Source organism: Barbus barbus (assembly GCF_936440315.1).
Source record: "Barbus barbus genome assembly, chromosome: 40".
NCBI lineage: Eukaryota > Metazoa > Chordata > Actinopteri > Cypriniformes > Cyprinidae > Barbus > Barbus barbus.
In genome coordinates, this window is record NC_136718.1 from 13316683 (window position 1) to 13343411 (window position 26729).

Sequence of the window (26729 nt, forward strand, 5' to 3'; positions counted from 1 at the left end):
TTAAAATGTGACTTTTCCAGTCCATTGTGTAAACAATGAGGCACTTTTAATATTGCTCTGTTTGTTTGAGCAGCCCAACACAGGCTTAGCCAATTGTAGAATTTGGGTAGCGGGACAATCTGAACAATGGAGGACAGTTGTTTTGGACTGTGTGACACAATTTTGCACAGTTTCACTTGGTCTTAAACTTTCCTCACTCTACATTAAAATATTACCTTTGTGTTACTGAGTACTGTTGAGACCGATAAGCATAATTAAATTCTCATGCCATGCTTTGCCTCAAAGAAGAACAACTTGTGATAAGGCAAGCGATCAAACATAATGCTCTTGATATCAAAATCATCCATACAAATAGAGGGTCTGTTCAAAGATAGTGGGAGTGTGTCGAAATGAACACAATATCAGATAGTGTGTCATAGTCGCACACTCCTCTGGCAGCCTGTTAAGTTCAAAGCATTCATAGAATAGCAACAACAGATGCAGGCCTTTCTTTGAGCACTGAAGACCACATTCTGGTTTAAGTTCCACACGTTGATAAATAATTAACTGTTGCCCTTTCTCAGCCCAGTTTAATGTGACAAAAAAGAAAAGAAAAAGAAATGTCTGCAAGACTTCCTGGTCTTTGAGGGATAAGTGCTAAAGAATAGCATTTCCCCAGCTTCAATGCTGAGTGCTACTTCAAACACAAGTAAAAAATTAAATTACAAATTTAGCTTCACAGCATCGCAATTTTAAATGCAATGAATGTGTTCTGTGAGAACTTGAGTCGTCTCATTTATTCAAAACAGACTGTTTCAAAGCAGTTTCAGAGTAATAACAAAATAATAGTATTTATGTTGTTCAGTTATAAAATGAAAACAATTGCAGTTGTAAAGTAGCTCTAAACAGACAATGGTTTCATTATTCAGCTCATTTAATTTAATAACAGTGTTTGCAAAGTTCATTGGTTATGAACTCAATTCATCTATAAAGTAACTCTACAGAAGCTAAGAGTTGAAAATTAAGCTCAAGTCAGTTTAGTGTTGATTCATTTCAGTCTAATGAGAGAGTCAATGTTGCAGAGTTCATCAATTATAAAATAAATTTGATTTAGCTATAAAGCATCTCTACAGAAGACATTATACAGCTCAATTTAGTTTACTTGACATAGACTCTAGTTTATTTCACGTTGCCAAAGTGGCTTGACGCGACTAGTCTAGAGCGGGGTTCCTTACAACTGATCAAAGAATCTGTGGGTCCACAATCTCAGCCTTGATCAAAATGCTTCATGGAGACCCAACACCTCAATTCTGCAGTGGTCATTCCAAGAAATGTCTGGTCTTACTTAGGTTTCTCTCCAGTCGTGGTCCAAATACTTTGAGTTTCATGCTCCTGGCTATATGCTTTTCTTGTCTAATGAATTCCTTATGATGAAAACATGGGCAATGGGAGGGTGAGCCATTCAACACACCATTTACATTTATCAATTGGTTTCTCCATAGTATTTTCGTCTCTAAATATAGTATTTCCACCAACATTTACCATAATAACAGGTCTTCTTTTAGGAGCTACTAGAACTGGGCAGATGTTTAAACAGAGCTGAATTCACTTATCATACTGCTATTTGTAGGTGCATGAAACTCATTTAAGCAACACGTGTGTAAAGTAAAATATACTAATGGCTTGTGTTGCCAGTAAGTACTGACCCCCCTCATGGCTCCAGTGGTTTCTCTGGCTTTGTCTCTAGTATTTCTGTGTGTATATTGGTGCTTGAACCCTCTCTGTTAAGCTTTCATGACAGGAAATGGTCAGGGCATTACCACATGCACAGAAACCCACACCCACAAATAACACATTAGCCCGCTTGTGGTTTCCATTTGTATCGGATTTAGAGTGGCTCTACTGAAGGGTTTGCTTGTTCTGAGTGTGGCTTGTTGCTATTAATATGTCTGTGACGGATGATGTGTTATGAGATTAGTGGACAAATGCAAAAACAAGAAATGAAATCTCTTGATGCAATGTTAAAAATGTATCTTTTTTATGCTTACACTGCACAGAATTTTTTTCAGAAAAACCTACAATGTCCTGGCAGAAATGTCCAGTATGTTTTCCGTTAAGTTTATGGATAACGCTGAAACACGATGCAATGCATGATTCAAATACAGGTAAAAAACACTGAAACATCCATAAGGAATATTCCTTCATATTAACACACTTCATTGGGCTGTATTCTTATAGACTTTTTTTAGAATGTACAAAGCCCTTTATATTCCTATTTCTCTATGTGTTTCATACATGCAGACCAGTAGAAAAAGTTAGTCATTTTTATGCAATGAAAATCAGGATGAGGTTTGGTCAGCCTCTAAAAGTCTATGATTAAAACATTATATTAAAATGTTTTAATGTCTCAGTGATAAAGGATATCCTTTAAGCTTGGCTTTTTTTGGGGGGGGGGGGGGGGGGGGGGGCGCAAACAAACATTGAATCCCACCACCCACAAACACACATAGCAGGTGGTCGCACTTGAGCTTTTCTTGTTGCTTTCACTCCTACATTAGTAAGACAATTGAGACGCTACACTTTCACTGCATCTGAATGTGAAGACAGCATCCGGACAGTGATCGCTAACCTGTGCTGATGAGAGGATGGCCCGCCACTGAGGTCACATTGGGATACACGTTAAGCTCCCTAGTTGTGAGGTCACTGGTTTTGTCGTTATTTCCCACAGTCTCTGAGGACGTTTCTGCAGGACTGCTCTTTGCAGCAGCTCCCTGAGAGTTCGGCTCCGGTCCAGTACTCCTAAATCGGGCCACTGGTTGGCTAGTCACAGAGAGCTGCGCTGATGCCCCGGGGCACTGTTTCACACTCAGGCTCTGTAACTGAGACTGAGAGAGGGAGGAAGTCAGCGCCCCCTGCTGCCCACGAAGAGCCAAGTTCTGCACCTGAGCAGAGAAGGACAGAAGTGACTTTAGTGGGGCATTCAAAAAACAGCACATATTGGTATAGATGTAAGTCAGGCTGGTGTATGTTAGGGTTACCTGTCCGCTGGTGGGCGGCGTGTTGATTGACAGCGCAGAGGTCTCCGGCTGAACTGCGGTGACTGAGGCAGTTGGGGTGAAGATAAGCTGAGGGGACAAAGGAACAGCTCGTCCTAGGCTCCTTGCTACTTGCACAAGATTGGTTTGCTGTGCCTGGAAATCACACCAAAAATGGCTGCTTCATCTGAATGTATGAGTCACATTTATATAACAAAACCAGGCTATCAGATTTGACATCAGAGAGAACACTTGAGCCATTTCAGCTGTTACAGTGCTGAAAGGACTGCATTTCAAATTCTGGCAGATCTCAAACAGCTCATTTACTGCTAATCAGTTCCTAGCCAAAAACCGTATTTGAGAAAATAGAGTTGATGTGCCAGTGAAAACATTTTCGTCAGCATCCTTATTGAAGAGCTGCAGCTGTGCCACGTTTACTATCCAAGGCCAAATGAAAAAGATGTTGTAAGATGGCAAGTATGAATACTACACACACACACACACACACACACACACAGACAATCCAGGGAAAGAAGTATAAGCAGGCCACTGTAAAATGAAGTCAGATGCCAATTATTTTTTCCATTTTCAAGAAAATTACTATTTATTCATGAGGAAATCTTGGAGAAGACTGTCTAGTAGCAGTGTGTCTGACTTGGTATATCTGTATAACGCACAGTACAGTTAGCGCAGCCATTAGGGGGGACCAAAATGATCCATTTATGTACAGGATTTGAAATGCGACCACTCCACAATTGCACACAGGGTGTATGGATTTACTTGCTATACTTTAATGCCAAATTTGCAAACAGAAGTTAGCTAAACATGACAAAACCTCCTTTTAGGCACATTTAGGGACATTCTTAATTTATACATTGAGTAAAATATACATTTTTAAAGAGGGAAACTGTATGAAATTTCACAATATCATGATTAAATGAATGTACAGGTGAATCTTAAATAATTTCTGTACTTTTAGTTTAAGCGGATGTTGCCATTTTTACTAACATGAAAAACTAGCAATTTGTTAATATTAAAATATATTGTTAAACAAAACAAGTTTTAATTCTTTTGGAAATACTTTTAATAGTAATATGTAGTAGTAGTAATAATTATCAATATTATTAATAGTAGTACTAATAACTAATTTTATAGTTTTATAGATATACGCAATGTTCTCATTATCATTTAACATCCTTTTTCAATATTCCTGTCACTACCAGTTTATTAATGACATCATCCTGCAGGAAATTGCATCTTTGCACAAATAAAATGCAATAAAATGGGTTATGGTTAATCTGTGGTCATTATAAGAAGAATTATGTAAAAAAAACTAAAAACAAAACAGAAGTCTATGTTATGTCTTTATTTAGACTGTACATTTGTACATGTGGTAGGGCGTGTGTAAGAGGATTTACCATCTGAGCTCGTAAATACATCTGTGCTTGGCTGGCGGTGAGTGTGGGTGTGGAGGAGTTTCCCAGCAGCACGGCCTGCTGGGCAATGCAGACTGGAACAGAGCTCCCGCTATGGGCTCGACTGATCAAATGAGCTGCCACTGGGGATGTGGCAAGGTTTATCTGTTTCAACAAGGAAAAATCTTAACAACATATGCTTTTATCTTCTGAAGGCTGTGCAGTTAAAAGAATAAATCATAATCTCAACCAAAACATTACGAATTATCACAATCAGCCAAACATTAAAGAACCTGCCAGGTAAAAAGGCGGTTGACTGTAAGTAATACTCACAACCATTTTTTTTCTGTAGCACAGGAGACTTGTTGAGTGAGATATCAATGTCAGCTTTAATAATACTTACAGTGGTTTGGGAGGCCACAGTCTGCTGGGATGTACTGCCATTCTGACTACAGCTTTGTCTTCCTGCCACTATACTAGCCTATGGGGAATGAATGAATGCCAGAGAGAAAGAGAGAGAGATGGTAAAAGAAAAGACACAGAGACAGCTCACAAGTCAAACTCAGCACTCATTAATCAATAACAACAGCACAGAGCAAGAGAGAAGGAAAGAGAGAGAGAGAGAGAGAGAGAGAGAGAGAGAGAGAGAGAGAGAGAGAGAGAGAGAGGGAGGCAGGAAACAGATCCCTCATTCCCACAGCACAGTGTGAACAGACTGCCACAACACTACAACCACACAATACATTCAACTCTACTTTACTTGACCAAAGGCATTTCCTTTTTGTGAAACAAAATATTTTTAATCTCTATAAATATAAAAAGGGTCATTATTGGTTAATTGCTTTCAACTAAATTATGTTTTACCAGAAAATACTATTTACGTTTTTCAACTTCAACATTTTTATGTTTAACTCGATGTTTTATGGTTTAAATTTCAATGAAATTTACTAGCAATTTCTGAATCAAAACTGTCTTGTCACCAAGTTGTAGTGTAGGTATTAAGCCATTTTTAATATTCAGCAGTATATTTTCATGTGTTCATCAAATATTGAATCAAACAAACTTTTTTTTTTTTTACATATAAAATGATTTGAAAATAATTTCGCTAGTTTTGATTTGAGTGAATATTGCCATTTTAACCATATGCATTTCTAACTAACTAACAAGAATAACTGGCAATTTATCTGGAAATATAAAAGATGTTTCTTCTTGTTTTAATTTCTCTAATCAAAATGTTTTAACCAAACACTGGCATTGGATTTGATGAATTCTGCGATGTTTTGTTGTAATAATTGGTTTGTGTCTTCTTAAACATTTCATGAAATGTGCATGATATTATAGAAATTTAAAAATCTGGTTAAAAATATAAAAATTATTAAATCACATGCTTAGCAATGGCTTAGCTGACTTAAGCACTTTATTTCTACCTATTAATTTAATTCACAGCAATAACCCACTGAACAAATAATACAAGTTTGTCATGCTGGCTAAAAATTTAAATCAAATAATTTGTGAAATGTTATGTAACGCTTTTTCTGCTTGGTTTCCTCAAATATCCACAGGATGTGTCTCTGCCAGAGCAGATTTCTGTTAAACGTTGCAAAACATGCCTTTGGGCATTGCAAAGAATCCCACAGCAATACTTGTCACAAGAGATGAATAACCCTGAGTTACTGACTGCGCAATTCAAAAAGAGCCCTGAGTGATTTTCATTAGACCTTATGTGCTTTTATCATCACACAGTATTGTATTTTAATCACTACCTCACATACACATACATCTTCACATACAGTAAAGCACTACTTGAATAAGAGCATGATTGTGCATGTTGAGTAATCACTGAACAAACTATTTCTTTCATCTTTCCGAATGAAACACCTTAAGGAGAGACAAACAAGAAAAATCTTGTCTGAGCTGATCAAATATTAGAACAACAGTTAGTTTGTTAGATCAGAGAATAATTTTGAGTAAATATAAAGTACCAGCATGCATTACACATTGCCAATAAGCTTGAGCAAGCACTTAATGGATGCATATGTTGCTGTAGAGTGGAGTCTGAAAGTCTGATTCAAAATCTAATTTAAATCTTTTAGATGAAAGAAAAAGTTATGGCATAAAACGATTAAGTAACATTTATGATACAGCACTATTTCTAAATCATTAATCAAATGTGTGATGTGAATTTATTGTGCAGATGGTCAGATGTTCTTCTACTGAAGCTCAAGATCGAAGAGCATCATTCTCAAATCATGCTGGAGAACATGATGATCAGGTTTTACACAAAGGTGTGGAGTTCATGCAGCTCAAGTAGACTATAGGCAAACTAAAAGCAAACAATTTTAATGGCTTCTGGATCCCACTGTATATGTCTATGAGGTGTGTGCCCACCTGCTGCACTGCAGCCAGGCTCAGGTGCTGTTGCTGTAGTGCTGCGGTCTGTAGCATGAGGTGTTGTTGTTGAGCTGCATACATCTGCTGTAGATACTGAGCTGCCGCTGTGCTGGGCTGCCTGTTCAAGGCCTGCTGGATGACCTAAGTAAAATGAGATGAGATGGGATTATTAAATGAACATGTGAATATTGTTCTGCCCCTAGTCTACTAAGTCCTTTAGGGGATATATTATTCATGGTGTGTTTCATACCACAGAAGCGTAAAGAAAAACATTTAGTGTTGTATAATTTGTAACCAGCACATAATGTTCTATGCAGAAAGAAGACCAGAGCGATTCCTTTGTAAACACAGATGGTCGCTGGGTGTACTGATATGGCAGTGGGGTCACTGCCATCCATCACAGCAGCCTGACAGCATGACTACATTCCCTCCACAGCTAAAGTATCCCACCTAACATGATCTGTACGCACTGTCCTCAGGGCAATCACTGGACTGTCAAACACTGGATATCTTTTTAGTGTGTGAGTGTGTGCTATGAAAATGAAAACCACTGCTTTTATTTTTATCTCTCTCTCTGTTTGAGCTATCCCTTGAATTCGTCATTTAGATAAAAGTGTTTAATTAACAAATAAACAAAACTTGCTAACAGGTAATTGCTTTTGCACTGCAAGAAATCATTTTCTAAATAAGTATTTTGTCTTATTTTCCACATGTATTTGTGTTCATATCTCATCCTTAATATCAAAATATTATTTTAATATTTACTTAGTATAATAATATTTTATTTAATAATTATGTTAACATTTTACAAACATTCTACAGCATTTATTAATCTTAGTTCATCTTAATTTCAATTTTTTACTAAAACATATTTATAATCAAAAGTTGTATCTGTTACCATTAGTTAATGCACTGTGAACCAACAAGAACTATTTTTGCATTAACTAACATTACAGATGAAGAAATACTGTAAAAAATATATTGCTCATTGTTAGTTCATGTTAGCTAATGCATTTATTCATGTTAAAACGGGGAACTTTATTGCTACCAAAGTGTTACCATAATAATTTTATAATATTCATATTTTAAAATAAAATAAAAATATTAATATTACATAATATATAGCAATTTAAATTATTTCTGCAATGTATTTAAAGCGATGACCTTAATTTGAATGAGGAAATAAGGAAATAAACACCAAAATGCATAAAGAAATGATTGTTCCTTAAGTCACATAAGGATAGATATCCTTAAAACAAATCAACAAAAGAAAATGGTCAAAACATTCATGTTCTTATTAAGAAGCAAGATTATGTGTCTCACAGTCGCTTATATAATATCAAACTTGTTTAACAATGTACATATGCTGCCGAAAGAAAAACGATTTTACCCTGTGAGTGGCCAAATGTTGAGCTCTCTTGAATAAATCCAACTGGATGCTTACTGACCATGTGCTCAGTGTTACCGCATACTACCATTAAAATTCAGCTGACATCAGAGATCCTGTTCTGTGCAGCCAATCCCTGCTGGTCAGCTGTTGACACACTGATTCTTAGAGGAGTTTTGGACTATCATTCAGGATAGTTAAGGATGTATTATATTGCAATAAAACATATATTTATTTTAAAAAGCTGTGTTACTAAGTAAAACAACAAACCTAATAATTACACTTAACTAAAAAAGAACACCAAGTTAATGATGAATAAGACCTTCATACTGATTAATTTTAGAAGTACTTGCTGCACATGGCCTGTAGAGGGCACCAGAGGATAATGTAATTTTAGGGGCACAGTGAAGGACTTGTAGTTGACTGACTATTTCTACCTGAACAGTCTGTCTGTCTGTGATTCCTCCATATACTGATATCTGAGGCACAGCCTGCTGTCTGCTGGAGGAGTTTGTTGTAGTGTTGCTGCCGGTTGAGACTAAGGTGGTGCTGGGGATGTTGACATTGGCACTAGAAGCCACGCTTCCCTGCTCCTTCTCCTTCTCCATGGGGGGCCTCCACCTGCCTGTGCCCGATCCACGGTTACAGTCAATCCTTCACACTCCCCTCCAGCTGAGAAAGACAGAACAGCAACATGTCCATCATTGGAAGCCTTGTTTTACACTGCTAACAGTCAGTAATCATTGTGAAAAGGTTCAGAACTTGACAGCATCTTATATTTTAGGGTTGTAAAGCTTACACATACATACACATACAGTTTCACTGTGGTCACTGATCAGTGAGTTTTTGGGATTGACAACTGTATTCAGTAGCAGGTGTGATCATAATTTGTGGGTAGGACAAGTGGGACGTCTCCACAGAGTCAATTTTGCTGCTGCTGCTCATAAAAGCACTTGGATATTATATAGTTACAATAATTTATAAACTTAGGTTTTATCATGAATATTTAAAGCAGATGTTCTAATAATAAGTATCCCATAATGTCACTACCGTTTTAAAGACAAAATTATGCCAATAAGTGTGCCACTCAAACTGTGTATGAATGAACTGAGACTCGATCCTCACTATAGCCTCAAATAGAATCTAACCATAACAACGTGCTTAACGTAAATATAATGCGGCTGCCGCGTGTTCATTTGTCAATTCTTAATGAACTGCTTTCAGTGCATTTTATTGAATTATAAGTGCAGTATTTGGACAGTGACTTGATCTAAAACTTACAGATAATACAGTTTATATTTCCGACTGTTTGAGTACGTTACGCATTTTATGAGCAGACAGGAAAGTTGTTCGGTGCGGTTGTGTTTACAGCACAGTTTAACCGAAACTGCAATTGTAAATATCAGTTCGGTTATATGCAGTTGTCACTTTCGTTACTAACCGAGTGTGGGTAGAGGTAAGTGGGTGATTCTCTGAATTGGGTGCCTTTTGGGTCATACCTTTTTTTTTTTATATACCTTAAATAGTTATATTTCTGATCATTTCATGTGATAGTGGATTAGTCAAACCTTTAAGAAAATACATTTTCCCACCTCAGGCATGAAATTCTAATCGATATCGAGTGTTTTTTCTTACTGAAAGTTGTTTTGGAGTTCAACCCCGTCACAGACCACTTGGACCCTGTTTAAATATGATTTAAAAAGATTTTCAAGTAAATTTTTGTAGAAGCTTTTCAATGAGATGTCCCTTGTTTGATATCATTTATTGCATGTAGAATTTTATTTTTAAATACTCACCATTTGAATACCAAATCAGGTCATGAAAACTGCATCTAACATTGGTCTTCATATCTTATCACAAAATATGCATTAACATTAGGATTTAATTAGGCTTTCATATTTTTTCCGACTGTCCTGTAAATTCTGCACACAGCAAAACAAACATTGACCTAATTTGTCTTCTTATCACGAAAATATTAATAAAAACTGTCAAATAACAGGGTTGAACTCTGCATAACGGGGTTGAAAATGATAACAGGGTTGAAGTGTTGATCATTATTTCAATATAGTATGGATTTCTTACCTGTAAAATTAATGATATCACATTCAATAACATTTTATTTGATTAAAGTTGGCAAAAACAAACAAACATTTTAGTAAGTATTTAACATTAAATCAAAAGCATTAAGCATTAATTAATCACTAACATCAATCGATCTTTCCATTTGGAAATATTGAACATAAAATACCATAATTGATTATTTCTGACAGTTCACATTACAATACAACAAGTCTACAATTGAGTAATCTACTAAGAAGTGTCAAACTTTCAACCCTGTCACAACGATTCAACCCTGTTATAATAAAAAATGTGACGGGGTTGAATGTGACGGGGTTGAAGTTTTTGGCTAACAGTAGCTAAAACAGTTAGCTTAGCTAAGACAGTAGCACCACATGGCATTTAGGACATCATAAAATTTTAATGTTTTGCAAAACTATTATTTAATTCTTCTTAAACCGTTGTTTACTATCATTTAGTCATATAACAGAGTTGAAATGTTGAGCCTGACAATCTTAATCTGACAGTGAAAAACATGAAATATAGGTAAGAAAAGATACTGGCAAGTGCCTTTCTTTGCAGCATGTTCTTCAAGAGACTTGTGTGATGTCACTGCCTGGATGTGATGCCACAGGGATTGATCCATTATTTTTATAGGGGGGTAAATAGTATGGCGTGACGGGGTTGAAAACAAACTGGAGGACGTGTATAAATATTGCAATTTCATATATAATTAATGCATTTTTATATATATATGTATATTTTAGTTTAAGTAGACCAACATATGATTATATTAGCAGCAACATTTTGGTATAAATTGCACTTTTTATTTGTTTGATATTCAATGAAAATGTAATGATGGTTAGCGAGGACATGCAAACATGCTTGTTGTCTACTACTTAGGCAACCCATTATATTTAAATTAAAATTAAAAAAAAGCAATTGTGTTGCATTATAATGCAAAGGCACCTGGTTCTATTAATTGACAGCGTTAAAATGCATTTTGTGATTTCCTTCAATTGAAAATCTTTGAAGTAAGTTTGGGGGACTTGAAGGGCACCCAATTCAGAGAATCACCCAAGTGTATTTATTTAGCAGTCTAGGCCCGTGGCCTGTGGTACGAAGACGGTTTCAGCTTTTACCCAGGTAAATTCGAGTTTAATTTCTATATTTCGTATCTCTAGCTCCAAATTATTATATGAAGTGGCAATTCATTTTAAGCTTTGCATTTGAATTAAGTTAAACATAGACACATATAGACAAGTTTTAATATATCCAACTTTTAAAATGACTTAACTTGTAGGCTATGTTTCCCCTTTGAGCCCTGTGTGAAACTATAAATAATTAAATTCAGTTGATTCATTTGCATAGTCATATTTTCTTTTTGCTGCCTTCTCAAACTTTTGCTGCAGCAGAAGTGTTTATTCCTGCCTTGTAAATGCATTTAATTTATTTTTAACAACAACATCTTATAATCTTCAGCAGAAAATTGAATTGCGCTGACTCTTGCGAGAGGTGAATCCAACTGACGCCGTCGCCTTGCTGCTGATGCTCTCCACATTCCCTGTGATTGGCTGTTTGCGGCACACGTCACAATTTCAGGTGCAAGCTCTCAACAGTTAATCACAAACTCTGGTTCAAACTCTGAGTTGACAGGGAACGTTTATATCAAGCTTTGTGAGCCCGCTGATCCTGATCTAAACCAAATTGGGATTGTTTGGTTTTGTCATCTCTAAACTAGTCTTAGCCTCAGACGTCACACCCACGGACCGTTGGCTGAACGTCAGTCTGATGGTCTGGCTATGCGAGACTAACCTATTTTGAAACTCTGAGTTTGTTCATCTCGCTTTGTGCTACAGTCCACAGTTCACATCACGAATGATAACTAGTGTCACCAATTCAGGATAACGTTCTGTTTATCCTGTGCAGCTTTAAATGCTCAGCTCTTTAATTCTGATTTCAATGTTTTCTTATCATTCATTAGCTGAAAACAAAGTTTTCAAAGCGAATCATTCCAGTAATATCGCTGGTCTGTGTCATTATCATTACAGTATGTTTGTGTTGTGGACTTCCTTATTCTCACAGAATTTTAATTATTAAAAACTTTTTAGTTATCGTTCTTCGTGTGAACAGGCCAAAACTAAAAACCGTATTCGGCTGCTGTGTGAAAGTGGCCTGTATGTGTTTGTGTACACATTTGCACATACAGTCGAGTTTATGCTTTTGTTTTGCAAATGTAATTAATTTTTTAATCACAAATTATATAATTAGCACAATATTTTAATTACTAATTTTAAAGGAAATGCTTGATATTAAAATTCTGATCATACAGAAAAAGGCATAAATTATTTTCATCCTGGTGCTAACTATTCTATTTTGTCTAAATTCATTAAAAATAAAACACAAAACTAAAATCAACTAATCAGGTGAACTTGGGCATGTTGTAATGTACAGTGGAAACTGGATATTCATTTTGAGATTTGATAAAGATTACATTTATTAGTATTATTCAATTAGTCTAGTGGTTTTACAGATATCTTCAAGTGAGCGTTAGATGACGGCAAAGGTCATTTAAATTTAAACATAGGGAAAATGAGCATGATCATTAAACCCACCAGCGAGTTCACAAGCTACTTTACTTTTCACCTGTTTCCAATATACTTTAGTGGTTTGCTGTGCATTAAAATCCATGTCACTCTCACACTGAGTCCCATCAGACAGAATCATAATTTAATCCGTGCAGACAGGTCCTTTTCACCACTAAATCCTCTTATTTTGAATTCTCACTGAAAGTGACAGCTACACAGTTTGTTGGACGTTTTGTGGTTCTTGACTGCCTAACTGTAACACTTCTCACAATTGCAGGCCTCAGTTCATTTATGATCCATGTGCCCACGCCAGCTCCAGTAGCTCTGAACAAATGTGAAGACTGATTGGCTGGAACAACATAATGCAGTCATAACAACAGCACCAGAGGCAGCCCCAGGCTTTGATCCATCTGGGGATCTCACAGACCAAAAGAGATGTATCAACAGGCTCTATAACGTGCTGAAAGCGTGATTAATGCTTTGATTTCAACTCAGGTAAAACTGCTTTTGTGTCTTTGGAATGCATTTGATAATGTCACAAGTGGTGATTTGTGTTATTTAGAGGCAGTCAAACGCATAGTATGCCAAAAAAAGTGCACTTGGAATGACAGAAACATCACATTCTCAGAACTGTGACAAATGTTCTAAGGTTCCCTCAAAGTAACAAACAAAATATTCTTGCAGCACTCTCAGAAAACAAAATGGCACACAAGCAGTACCCTTTCAAAAGATACTAATATGTAACATTTAGGTACTAGTATTTAAAATGTTGGTACTAATATAAACCCTTTAGGTGTAAATAAGGTACAAAAGTGTAGCTTTTAAAAAAAGTACCGCCCCATTGACAGCCTTTGGACCTTTTTTCTGAGAGTGTACATATTCAGTGTTAACAGGGTTTAAAAAATATTAGGTTATTTTTTACTTTGTTCTAAAAATAGCCACATTTGAGTTAATGAACCACCTGCAGTTAAAACCTTTTGAGGACATAAATGTGTTTACAATGTCATATATATTTATATGGCTGTCCAGTTAACACGTTTATGTTCATGTATTCCTAATGTTATCAATAAGTTATGAAATATTATTTCTGAAAGTTCTGTGAACATTAACCATTCTTTTTTGAAAAGCATTTTTAAACAGACCTTAAACATTAAAAAATATATATATATTTTGAATAAACTTTTGGAAATAATGTTTTCATAACTTAATTGGAATGTTAGGAAAACATTCTTAGGGACTGTCCACATTTATAAACATTGACGCATGACAGTAAAATGGGAAAAAACTTGGAAAAAATCATGAAAGCCTCAATTTTACTGCTACTAGCATCTACTAATAACATATAAAACATGTCGGAAAAAAATTAATACCATGAAAGTTTGTGGAGTTTTTTTAAACATTAGGAGTCAACATGAAATTGCACTCACAACACTTTCATGATGCAAAATACTTTCAATAAAGATATTATTAGAAATAATGTAAGGTGGACCTTTTGGCTTTGAAAAAAAAAAAACCTTTTGAAAAACAGAACAATATTATTACTTAACATTTGTTGATAACCTTCATGACGTCAGAAAAGAAAGGTAAATTCAGAGGCAGAGAAACTGATTGATGTCTCATTTTTAAGTAAAGTAAATGCCATGTTTGTAAAATGCTGTCATGTCGAGACACTGCAAAAGATGGGAAACACAAGTGCATAAAATTGAGTACATTCCACTAATGTTTTTACTGCAGCTAAATCATTAACTCATGCATGTAGAGCATAAAAATAACTAGCAGGGAACTCTCTAAAGCCAAACTTTAAAATGTCGTAAAAACAGTTCACAAGCCAAAACCAAATGAGTTGCACTGTACTCACTCAGATAGTCTGACAGCTTCCACCACAACTTGTGACAAGATACAACTGGCAGCTAGGAGAATCCAAACTCTGACTGTTCTCTGGACCAGAACTCCTCCCATCACAGATGACTGGGACCCAATAATGTCATTAAACAAACACACATCAAAGGCTGCTGCCGGGGGAAATGACCTGGGGTTTTCTTCTTGGGGGCTGGGAGGACACTTGTTGATCAAAATAGACCCGGCCTCACTTCCTTTACTCAGCCGAGGAACAGCTAGACCAACAGAGAGGCCACTGAACCAAATGGGAGTGATCTTCTTCTATAGTGCAGTACACCTGCTGTAATGTGTCTAACACGTTCAGACGGGCCTAAAATTTTGAGTTATTTGTGTTTGTTTGGGTGCACATTAAGAGAAAAAGAGAGAAAGAGACTTCATACAGGGAGATTTTCTATTATAGTGCAAGATATTGAAGTCATCAGAATACATTTGTGGAATTTGTTTGATCCCACTTAACCTTCCATTAGACGTGGAATCTTTCAAGGACACATAAAAGCTTAATACAGTCCATTCTCTATTACCTTGAAAGGGAGACTCGTCCTCTCTTTGTCGTTCTCCCTCCCTCTCCCTCTCTCTTCTCTCGTCTCATTATTTCACTGGCTAACACAACACACTACACATTATTCCACTCGATTTGCTCTCTAGTCTGCATTAGAGACCTCCTCACCACACAGCTCTGTAGCTAACTGAACATCCAGTGCCATCATCATCTGAGTATCCTGCAAAACCCTCTCACAATCAGACACCAAATTGAGTTACCCTCTTTGAAGGCAAAAGTGCTTTTGGTGTAGCAACCAGGATGCAAAGTCTGCACTGAGCAATATAAATAGGATTAGCATGAGCAAGCCGAAGCTCTAAAAGATGAGGTTGGGTTGAGGCGTTCAGGTAGAGATGGGCTATCAGCACAATGCAGAGGCCACATCAAACAATCAGGGCTAAACCCTCAGGGTGAATGACCACAGATGGATGAGACACGCAATCTGTGCCTGTCTGGACAGGTCACAGCCAGGTTAAACCAGTCCACTAGGATCACAGCAATGCGGCCATCAAAAGATGTTGCGTAACTGCTAAAACCAGTTGTGTGTCTTGTCATGCATTTGTCATGTCATAAACTGACAGCTTGACTGAAGAGAACTGATTAATGGTCTGTCACTGTTCTGAGTTCTGCACATATGTGTATTCACATGTCCTACAGTGTTACATACTAAACTTGTATTTTAAACAGCATTTTGGTACATTGTATGAATGCACAGTGAAAAACAACCCAGTGCTGGGTGCAATATGGACAGCGATTGTTTTGAAAATGACTGTATTTCGTGATTAAAATGAATCCAAAGGTTGTAAATTAACATTTATTAATATTTTCAATAAATTAACATTAACAAACGACAGACACAGTGGGTGTGGCATCAGGCCTCGGAGAGGCTTTTATTAAACAAAATGATCAAATAAAGTGTCCAAAATTGGGTTTAAGTGTCGAAAAATAAACAGGGGGTCTGGTGTCCTCGTCGTACTGCGGGGTTCGTGCAGGAGGGCAGTGTTCTGAAAGGAAGGGTCCAAGTGAGGGGCAGAGTCCGGCAGTCGCAAGCGCTTCCCTCTCGGGACCGGGACGTGAGGGGCGGCGGCTTCTTTTAGCGACTTCGTCCTTCTCTGGCGGCCCGCGGCACTTCCGGGGGTCATACGGCCCGGCATCCTGGCCCGTCAGCCGTCTCGCGGGTGCGGAACGCGATCCCTCCTCGACGCTCCCTTCCTGGACCCACGAGGACACCAGCGTGCATGCACGGGGAAGAGACCGGTTTCCCGAGGAGAGGCGCGCTCGGCATTTAAACAGCGGCGGTGATGAGGCTCTATTCACATCAGGTGCGCCTCATCACACGCCGCCAGCCCTGGCTGTTTCAGCGCCCCTCCTCTCTCACACACCCACTCCCGTCGGGAGCCTGGTGAAGGGCGGCAAATACGGGACGGGGTGGTGATGATAATAAGGGGGTGTGATAATATATTAACTAATATGATGATAATCATATTAGTTAATATAAATGAACTATTAATTCATGTAACATTCAAAATTATTATAAAATATATCTTTTTAATGTTCATACAAAATTAACTTCGTAAAATGTTACATATAAATATGGTATAATTTATATAATATTAGACATATATTGTAACATTTTAATGATTATAAAAATATAAAATCCAACATTTGTTCATGTATTATCAATGCACATGAATCAACAAAGGACAAAAGTATATTTATAAATAAACATTACCTATATTAATAAATGCTGTAAAAATTATTAACCGTTCATGATAATCACTGCGTTTAATAATGTTGTTAATGTATAATGTATTTTTATTGTGTGTAATATTGTTTTGTTAGATTGTTTATAACCTTATGAATTGATAAACCATAGTGGTAAAATGTATAAAGGTCCATTAAACTGACTCACATTTATTGTAATCATGTGACATTTAAGACCTGAAATTAGCATGTCATGCTCACCACTCTGCTAGTTAAACTAACAGTCTCTCAGGATATTAGCTTCATCACAGGATGCTTGATGTCAGCTTTGACACCTTTGGCCAAGTGTGAGTAAACAGTAAAGCAATTAGAAGCTTCTACAGTTAATGGATACGTCAGACGTGGTGTCACCTCGAGATCCGTCACTCTGGAAATTCATTCTGTCAGATTCAGTGGTGCTCTGTAGCACAAGAGCGTATATCACTCAGAAAGATTTCACTGCAGTGAAGGACGTTGACAAAACATGCTTCTTAACAATGTGCCTGTTGAGGATACATCAATGCTTGTCATAAATCAGAGACGTTGAGAGTACACATAAACAGTAGAACCTCAAGCGTGAGTCAGTACCATTCTCTTCTTTTATCAACATATCTCAAACACATGCAGTGACTCAACGGAGCAATTCTTCAGTACTGCAGATGAAGTTCTCCTCCTTGAGTTGCTCTCCAAACTAGTCACTACAAAATAGTTCAAATTGAGAAATTTATCTTAAACTTGACAAGCCATTGTTCTGTCCTGCCAGAACTCTCTCTTCTCTGGCATCCATCATTCTCCACATTAGCACATTCCCTCTATGTGGCAACCAGGCAGAGGAGATTTGTGACCCTCATTTCCTTAAGATCCACCATAAAACTGCCGGCTTTGTCTGCAAGGGCCACATCGTTGTTGAACTGAGAAAGCATGAAATATGACCCCAGTCGCCTTGGTATCAGTGTGAAGAGCACGACGGGGGGACGGGGGGGTTTGGGTTCTGTCTGGCAGATATCATGTCTTTTTAGAGGTACTGTAGTTTGCCTGACCCACCTTTGGCATTGATGGTTCCACGAAGAACCTTTAACATCTATAGAACCTTTCCATTGCACTAAAGGTTCTATATAGTGGAAAATGGTCCTTTAGATTGGTAAAATGTTCTTTACACTAAGAAAAATGGTTCATCACTTCAGAAAACCCCTGAGTGTATATGACAGAGGGGATTTGAACATAGAAGCCAAACTGAATTTTGCACATGCAAATATCCAGGCAGCTGAAAAAATCTGGGTGCCCACACTGCATGTAAATGGAAGCGGAAATGAATATACAGACCATGTGTTTGCATATTTAAATAGTCCAGTTTAAATATAGAGCTAACCTTATCATCAGCAACTGAACAGGAATGCCAAGTATGTGGTGCAATTTCACAATGATTTGGGATTCTGTGTGTTCAAACATTAACATATAAATTAGGTGCTCACAGAGCCAGAAAATTGGAACAGTAGCATGGTTTTGACTATTTTGCTGTTGTTTTATTCAGCCGAGTGTTCACAAACTGGATGTGTATCATTTCTGATTATCGTGTGGAGTCCAAGCGTGAAATAACCTGAATTTGAACATCAGTAACACATTTCTTCGCTATAACAAAGCAGGCCTCCCAGGCACACAATCGTTAGCACCATCTCATTATTATGTCTCAATCAAAAAATAATGCCTTTAGTTGTACAAAACCACTTCAACATTCAAACAGCACTCTTGGGAGGCCCGAGTTGTTCCTAAGGCATGCCTAAATCTGATCTAAATTTCTGCCTTTCAGGATTATGAGGTGACACAGTTTAAAAAATATAAAAATATTCATGCTGCTGATACGGAAATAAACAAATGTTTTGCCTTTGAAAGGGATAGTTCACTCAGAAATGAAAATTCTGTCATTATTTGGTCTGAATGTTTTTTTTTTTTTTAAACCTGTATGATTTACGCAAAATGGATGATTTATGAAAATGGATAGGGAGATTTGTCTTCAAAATAGCACCGTTCATTTTCACTATGGAAGAAAAGTGAAAATTTTGCTATTAATATCTATTTTTGTATTACACTGAAAAAATAAAATCATATAGGATTGAAAAGACATGAGGGTGAGTAAATGAGAGAACTATCCTTTTAATTGAAACATGAAATGATTGGTCTGTCTAAAACAAGTCATTAGTCCAGCTCAAAGATGCTCTCACACTGGGACTATAAATTTCGTTCTTACTGCCAAAAGAGTGAGAGCTTTTTAGGCTGTATTCTTCCCCTTTGTCTAAGTGTAAAAAAACTGCAGCTAGCAGCGCACGTGGCCCTCCTTGTGCAAACTCCCAGAGCCGTAAAACAACATTACCACAGGGAAGAAATCAGATACACAGATGCCCCAGAGACCACTCAGTTTACAAAGCACCTCAAAGCCTTCTAGCCTATATGAGTTAGTACTGATAGAACCTGAAGAACACAGGTGAAAATCAATTTGTACTTACTGAGTAACAAAATTTAAAGCTGAATTGTGTCATTTTTAGGTTACAGGTTTCTCAAACACTACCCCCTTCTGCCATAAAATTCAGAAGTTAGGTTATTTTTAACAATAAACCATTTAGGACAGACCTACTGTGAGACATGACATTTTTAATCAATGGTATATGCTTTTGTTGAAGCCATCAGACCACATGATGTTTTTTTTTTAAATAATCATGTTTAATAGTGAAATATCTGGTGAAAAACTACAATATCCATTCTGCAAAAAAAAAAATCCACCAATCAGAGGTGCCAAAAAACCTCTTTAGCACATGTCAACTGTTGCGTTATTATTTTATTATTATTATTATTATTTTTAAGCCAACACATTATTTTTTAGATCACCAAATCTTGGATTTAATCTATTGGTCAACTTGTTTTCTTTCAATTCTTTTTGGAACTGATTGGTCGCAGGACTAAATCATCTGAGCTTATGCACCTACTTTTTGTTATTTTTTTAAATGACTGAAATACAATATGGGGGTATAATATATATTTTGCAATAATAAAATAAAATGAAGACTTTATATATGTAATCAACGCCTTTCAATCAATAGTTTTAAATTTGGCATTTTTGATTTTATCATGCTCAATGCTTCATGTGAGTGAAGGTCTTTCCCTTAATAAAGCCTTGTACTCTATTGGCTGTTCACTATTTGAAATGTTGTTTTTCAGCTTTAAATTTGCAACTTTGTAACTTTTTCCCATTTTGAAACCGTACATCAAATGCTTTTAGTGGACGTTATGTTTCATAGCAAATGGTGACTATACATAGTTAAAACACCTGAGCAAACCTTGTTCTTGTGAAACACAACCACCTGTCATAGCCACATTCTCTGAGTGTGAAGCTGTCAGACAGTACTTAGCAAACGGGGAGGAAGAGATGACACTTCCTGTATGTAATTTAAGCCCTCAGAGTTAAACTGCCTCTCTGATCTTTGATTTACTTCAGTCTTAAGGTGGAAAGCCTAGCGTGTAACACAAGAAATGAAAAGTGACTGTAAATATTGAAAACCTCAGAACTATGAGGCTTTTATGTGTCTTAAGAAGCTCTGTCACTCTAATTTGTCTAACATAGTCTAGAGATGTAACACTAAGAAAAATCCATTAGCTGGATAGTAAAACCTCCTAATCTGATAAGAACAGACAACGTCAGTTTTAATTAAAAGACTCTTGATTGATAAATGTGCCACTTTAGGGCTTTCCTCCTTTGTAAGGGATTTAGCAGTCATAGAAAAATTAATATTATGGCATTTTGTATAAAACACGCCTTTAAACTTTCCTCCAACTTTCTGCACATGACCAGCAAATGTTAATCTTGCAAATTATCTTGTTATGTTATAGTGTATATCTTTATAGTATTATACTAAACTGCGACATTTTTAGTATATAGATGTATACCTTTTTTGTATTTCTTTTTTTATCACAATCATAAATGACTTTATTTAAAGACCACATAACTGTATATTTTATTGTTGTCCCAAAACAATTAAATTCAAAAATCAGTATTTCATGTTCATTTATGTATTTATTTAGTAGCTTTCTAATAGGATCACAATGATGAGAATTTTGCAATACTGACCTACTGACTCTACGTTATATCTTATTAGATATGTTTATTAGATATGCTTTTAGCTATGCAGAGGAGGAAATGTGACTGTATTTCAGCATTTTGGGGAAATCCCAATGTAATGACTTTCAGAAGCTGAATATTTACATGTGGATGTTTTTACATATATAATCCTAATAATATGAACCAGTCAAGTTAAAGATAAATTGTATGGAATATAGGCCAAATATCAGTGGTTGCTGCCCTTGCTGGTGAGGAACCAAATCATTAATGCCTTAAGCTTTGCTTCTCCAAAAAAAAGGAAAGAAAAAGGAGATTTATGACAAGCAGCTGTGTAGCTGTCGGCTGCTGAGCCGGAGAGCTGAGTGAGAGGGAGAGAAGGACAGAGAACACCTGGGTATGGAGCTCAGAGGCAGGCAAGAATCACTTTCATCTGCCCAGGCAGCAGTGGAGGGAGAGAGAGTTGTCTGCACTCACTTCATACACTCTCAAACAGTTACTACAGGCTGTCAGCAGCTCTCACACATTATGATTCAGACCCTGGTCGGCTTTACTCTGAAAAAAAAAAAGCCCCCTCTGCCAGGAAAGTAAGAACTGTGCATATCGAGAATTTTTTTTTCTCATTATACATTTGTTGGTTCCGGTTCTCAAATTTAAGTGATCAAGAGGCGATACAAGAGTGCTGGTCACTGTGACTTTTTTGCTGTTTGTATCACTCCGGTTGTCTGTGTTCGTGCATTCTGGACAGATGAACAGTCAGTGTATTAGTGGTGGATATTTTTGGTGACTCTTTTTGCATTTTTATGAGCATGTCACTGAATCATTCATTTAGTCATTTTGTTGAAACACACAGATTCATTTAGAAACTAAAAGTCAGGAACTGACCGTCGTTCTCAAGCATGCTGCACGAGTCCTAAAAAGTGAAGGCAAAGCGTCTTGACTGCTGTTAAGAATCACTGAATAATTCTCTCAACCAATTCATTCAAACACACTGATTTGTTCAAAACCCGAATATGTAAAAAGTATCCACAGCCAGCACAAGTTACTCAATATTAATTTCTTGTTTATTCAACTGTTGTTTGAAATTAATATCACACTCATAAATATTTTGTTGCTGTACAGCACTCTTCATGGTATTACATTTCTTATGCAATATGAAAAAGTAAGTGTTTTCAAACATGTATTCAATTGAGAATAACTGACAAATATTACCCCTCCAAGATGACAAGGCATGATCAGAAGCTTGTTGTTGCAAATATTGCCAGATTTAGTAGTACTGGCCTACTGAACTCGGTGACTGAGAATTATCGGTGAGTTATGCTGATTAATCACTTTTGGTAGTTTTTGACTCTTGAACCAGGGCTTCACAAGCATACACCCATTCTGCAAATATTTCTCTGAGGACAAAACTTGTCATTCTCAGGAAAGACAGGAGAGAAGAGCTGTACAAATCTAAAAGTCAGATAAGTATCAGAAACTGTCAGAGAAGAAAGAGAGAGCCCTGACATACGGTCTGTTTTGAGTTTGTGTTAATGGTTGAGTCACACGGGAGCATCATCAGGCATGACAAGAATGTCATGGTGAGCGCTAAGGTGAACGCGTTCATACGCTGGGTCTGCATTTCATCTTCATGAAGACTTGGACAGCGCTGTATGAAAACATCTCGGCTCATCTGTTACTGTTTCTCACCTCTTTCATCGCTGGAGATGGATCTCACCATTCGATGCCACATAACACATATTGCTGAGTCCTGTATAGCTCATCAAAGATCAAGGAGTCGTTACATGTGCTCAAACACAGACCTCTTCCCTCAAAAGAACCGTCATCAGCATGTGATATATGCCCTACACTGGATTGCTGTCTGTTAAAAGTGAAAACAATTGTGTTTAGTGTGAAGGGATTTGGTCTACTGAAGAAGCAAGATGGAAAAGTTAATTGTCAACTGGACTTAATCAACTAAATTTGTTTTAGAATGTTGTAGTAATACTTCAACTGCTTTAGAAAGAGTACAGAGACTCATATTTTTAAGCAAACTCTCAATACACTTGAGTGTTTCCAGATCAAAAAACTAGCCTAGAAGTCACAATGAAATGGATGTATTGACAGATCTTTTCTTCTGTAATGTGACATACCTCTGTATATGTAGTGGGTGTAGCGGATTATCAAAACATGTAAAACATGTAGAACTTGGTTGTATGTCTCAGTTGTTGATTGCATGTGGGCATTGCATGAATGTGAAAAGGGGTGGAGTTTAAGTGAAACTGAAAAATCTGTTACTTTCACTGGAAGATTGAGTTATGACAGTTTGATTCAAAATTAGAAGGTCAAGAAAACGAAATGAATACATGATGTATAATACATGCATTAACGGGACAGACCCCCCCCCCCCCCCCCCCCCCCCCCTTCTTCGGCTGAACACAAAAGAAGATATTTTGAAGAATGAAAGTCAATGGGGACCATCAACTGTATGGTTAGGCATATTCTTATCTTATTTTGTGTTCTGCAGAAGGAATTCATACAGGTTTAGAACAACTTCAGGATAACTAAATGTTGAAATATTTTTCATTTTTGGGTGAACTGTTCCTTTAACAAAAGAGAGGGTTATTTTTTATTTCAACTTTAAATAAGCTTCCTTAGAGACACTAAATAATTCCAAAAAAGCAACTCAATCTGCAATATGTATAGGTACTTTTATAGAGGAAAAAAAGCCCAAAATCACTTGAATATGCCAACACTAATACATTTTTCTACATGCGTTTTCTTGCAATTATATTTTGTTTATTTTCTTGACTAGATTAAATCAAAGGCATTTTAATGAACTACTTGAGTGCACTCTGATATCTCTGGTATCACTTAATGCAACATTTGTTTCTTTCACAGAAAATATCAGGCCTTGAGAGAGAATCATAAAGGAAAAACCTTGCATGAGTGTGCTAATTTCATTCAATCTCTTTTCTCTTGACTACAGGAGCCTCTTGCGCTACTCAACAAGCCCCTCATTTCCTGGTGCTTAAAGGGGGACCGGAGTTGTGTCCCTCCTGTTTGACTGATTATTATAGTGACCTGAGGGTGAGGGTGAACTACTCAAGCTCAGTGTAAGGCCCATGACACAGGAAAGGTAAGTTTAAAACATGAGGGTCTTACCCCAATTACCGTACAGAAGTGACCTCGGCGGTTTGAGAGCAACAAGCTTTGCTCGATTCATCTGCAGTAACCTGGAAGTACCTTAGTACTATAATGAACAGCAAACTATTGGTTCCTACACTCTATAGCATGATTGTACAAGAAACCATACATATAAAACACACATCACATATAAAGCTAACCCACAACAATTGTCCAGATGTTCAGTGTCAAATTCATAAGATGACACTGGCAAATTTGCACACAAGCATCGCTCCGCTTGGCTTTGTTTACAGAGCACTGGGTCAAACTAGTATGTACCAAAAGAGTACAGATGGTCTTGTTATTTGAGAGGCGATAGGTTAAATGAATTGTATCAGCACTAGCTGTCAAGTCAGTCAGTCTACTAGCACAACACTCCCCTGTCCGGGAATGCATTGTCTCCATTTAGTCTTACGACAGGTCTAAAAGCTTCTTGTGCACATGTGTGCTGAGCAAACTCATCGATAATCTTTAAAACATCGCAAATGATGTGATGCATGTCCATGTAATCACTCACCTTCAGCTTTGGTGGTAATACTTTTTTGTCATACAATGAAAGTCAATGGGGTCCGAAACAACACCGAACCCCTCTGACATTGACTGTATAGACAAACCAACACAATTATGAAAGAAAATCATACAGGATGGTCAGTAAATAATGGCAGAATGGCTGAAGTATAATTTGAAAGGAGGGTCTCAAGTTCTGCGAGCCCACCTAGATAATATCTGTCAATATGTGTTGCTCTCTCTGATGTTAGTAACCGTACTGAAAGCAGTGGAGACATGTGGTGGAATTCTCCAAAGTAAACAGCTTTCATTGTGCCGAGACAGACATGCACAGGCATACACACATTTATGCACTCTATTTAGCATACAGTCTTATTCATATAAGTAGGGCTTCCTGCACAAGTGACATTTACACTCACATATGAAGCCAAAAACAACAGCACATCTTAATAAAGCTCTACATACCCTCAACACAGGCCTCGTCTCAACTTCAATCGCTTGTTCCTTTCCTGATATCCTACACCATGTCTGAGGTCTGCTCTATCCGACAGGCACAGACTACACCAAGCAGAGAAGAGGAGAAAAAATACAGCATGAATTAGCATTCCTAAAGCAATCATGTGACTTCAAAGCACCAATAGGCCGCTCTGGATTCAGTATGATCCACCTCTAGCTCCTCCCTTCTCTTCTTTCTTGTTTCGCTCTCTTACAGAAACCCTTTGACAGGGTTGTTGTGATACATGTGGTCTGTCGATGCACCTATTTTTACTATCAAGCATCTAATATTGAAAATCAGGCCCCCAGTTTGCATATTGAAAGTAAATATATACAATATATATTTATATTGTACAGTATAATAGCGTAACAAAAATCACATATTAAGGGTTGCAAATACTGTAATATGTGAATAATAATGTAAAAATAGTGCCACAAAGAAAGGTGTTAATGCAAAAAGTGTGAAGCAGCAATGCTTTTGCTATCAAATTTCTAATCAGTTTGCATATTCAAAGCATATATATTAGACTATGATAGAATAATATAAATCCTGTATTTAGGGTTGCTAATACTGTTCTATATGAAAAAAATGTCACGATGCATATATGCACAATCATTAATGCATACATATATAGAAGAATATAGTATGAGAGTATAATATAAATCCCATAGTTTGGGTTGCAAATACTGTTCTATGTGAATGAAAATGCTAAAATTGTGCCACAAAGGGTATAAATGCAAAAAGTGTGAAGCAGCAATGCATGTCTCCTGTCGTAGATGCTGTGAGAAAGCTGTTCAGTCTCAGTGCAGAGCAGAGGGAGGAATTGTAGTCTAACAACAGCGCTCTAATGTCCTGTCAGCATGTGCGCACTATCCTCCGTCTTATTAAGCCTCTGTGTCTCATTAGAGCCGGTGGGGGGGTGGAAGCCTACAACACACCTCTGTTGCTTGACCCTGACTTTTACGAGCCCACCTCAACAAAGATTATTAAACAGCAATCATGGCTGAATGCTGAACACCTCAAGTACACGACTGCACTGGTCTCGCTCAAGGGTGATTCAAACAGTAGGTTTTTTTCGCTTGTGGCATGAGGCAATAAAGTGGCTGGATGTGGAACAGGATGCTGCGATACTAAAAGCCGTTAAGTGATGGGAGGTGTAATAGTCTGGGACACACAGGTGCATAAGCAGCGTTGGCATAATTAAACAGGTCAGAGGACAGCCAGGAGAATGAACGGCGTGATTGTGCTATTTTCTGCTCTGATAATAAGTTCCTTATGCTTCTGTTATGTCTGTATGTGTGCGTGTGTGTGTGTGTGCTTGTGAGAGAAAGAGAAGATTGTTATCCTGTAATGAGCCTGTACAGTGTTTTATGTTTCATAAGAAGTGAGAGCCATTTAAACTAGGGAAATATATCAGTGTTTT

At 37.1% G+C, this 26729-nt stretch overlaps 1 protein-coding gene across 1 annotated transcript in view; it reads right to left on the reverse strand.

The window, feature by feature from the left end:
- The window catches only part of LOC306859116 (polyhomeotic-like protein 2), a 36407-nt gene extending 10977 nt beyond the window's left edge, over positions 1–25430 (reverse strand). Inside the window, exons 1-7 of the mRNA XM_079399964.1 lie at positions 25276–25430; positions 8645–8879; positions 6818–6961; positions 4833–4910; positions 4433–4594; positions 3018–3170; positions 2609–2921 (exon numbers count right to left, since the gene is read on the reverse strand). Coding sequence (XP_079256090.1) covers positions 2609–2921; positions 3018–3170; positions 4433–4594; positions 4833–4910; positions 6818–6961; positions 8645–8815 — 1021 coding nt within the window. The 5' untranslated portion in view covers positions 8816–8879; positions 25276–25430. The remainder of the gene's footprint in view (positions 1–2608; positions 2922–3017; positions 3171–4432; positions 4595–4832; positions 4911–6817; positions 6962–8644; positions 8880–25275) is intronic.
- Between the last annotated feature and the right edge of the window lie 1299 nt (positions 25431–26729).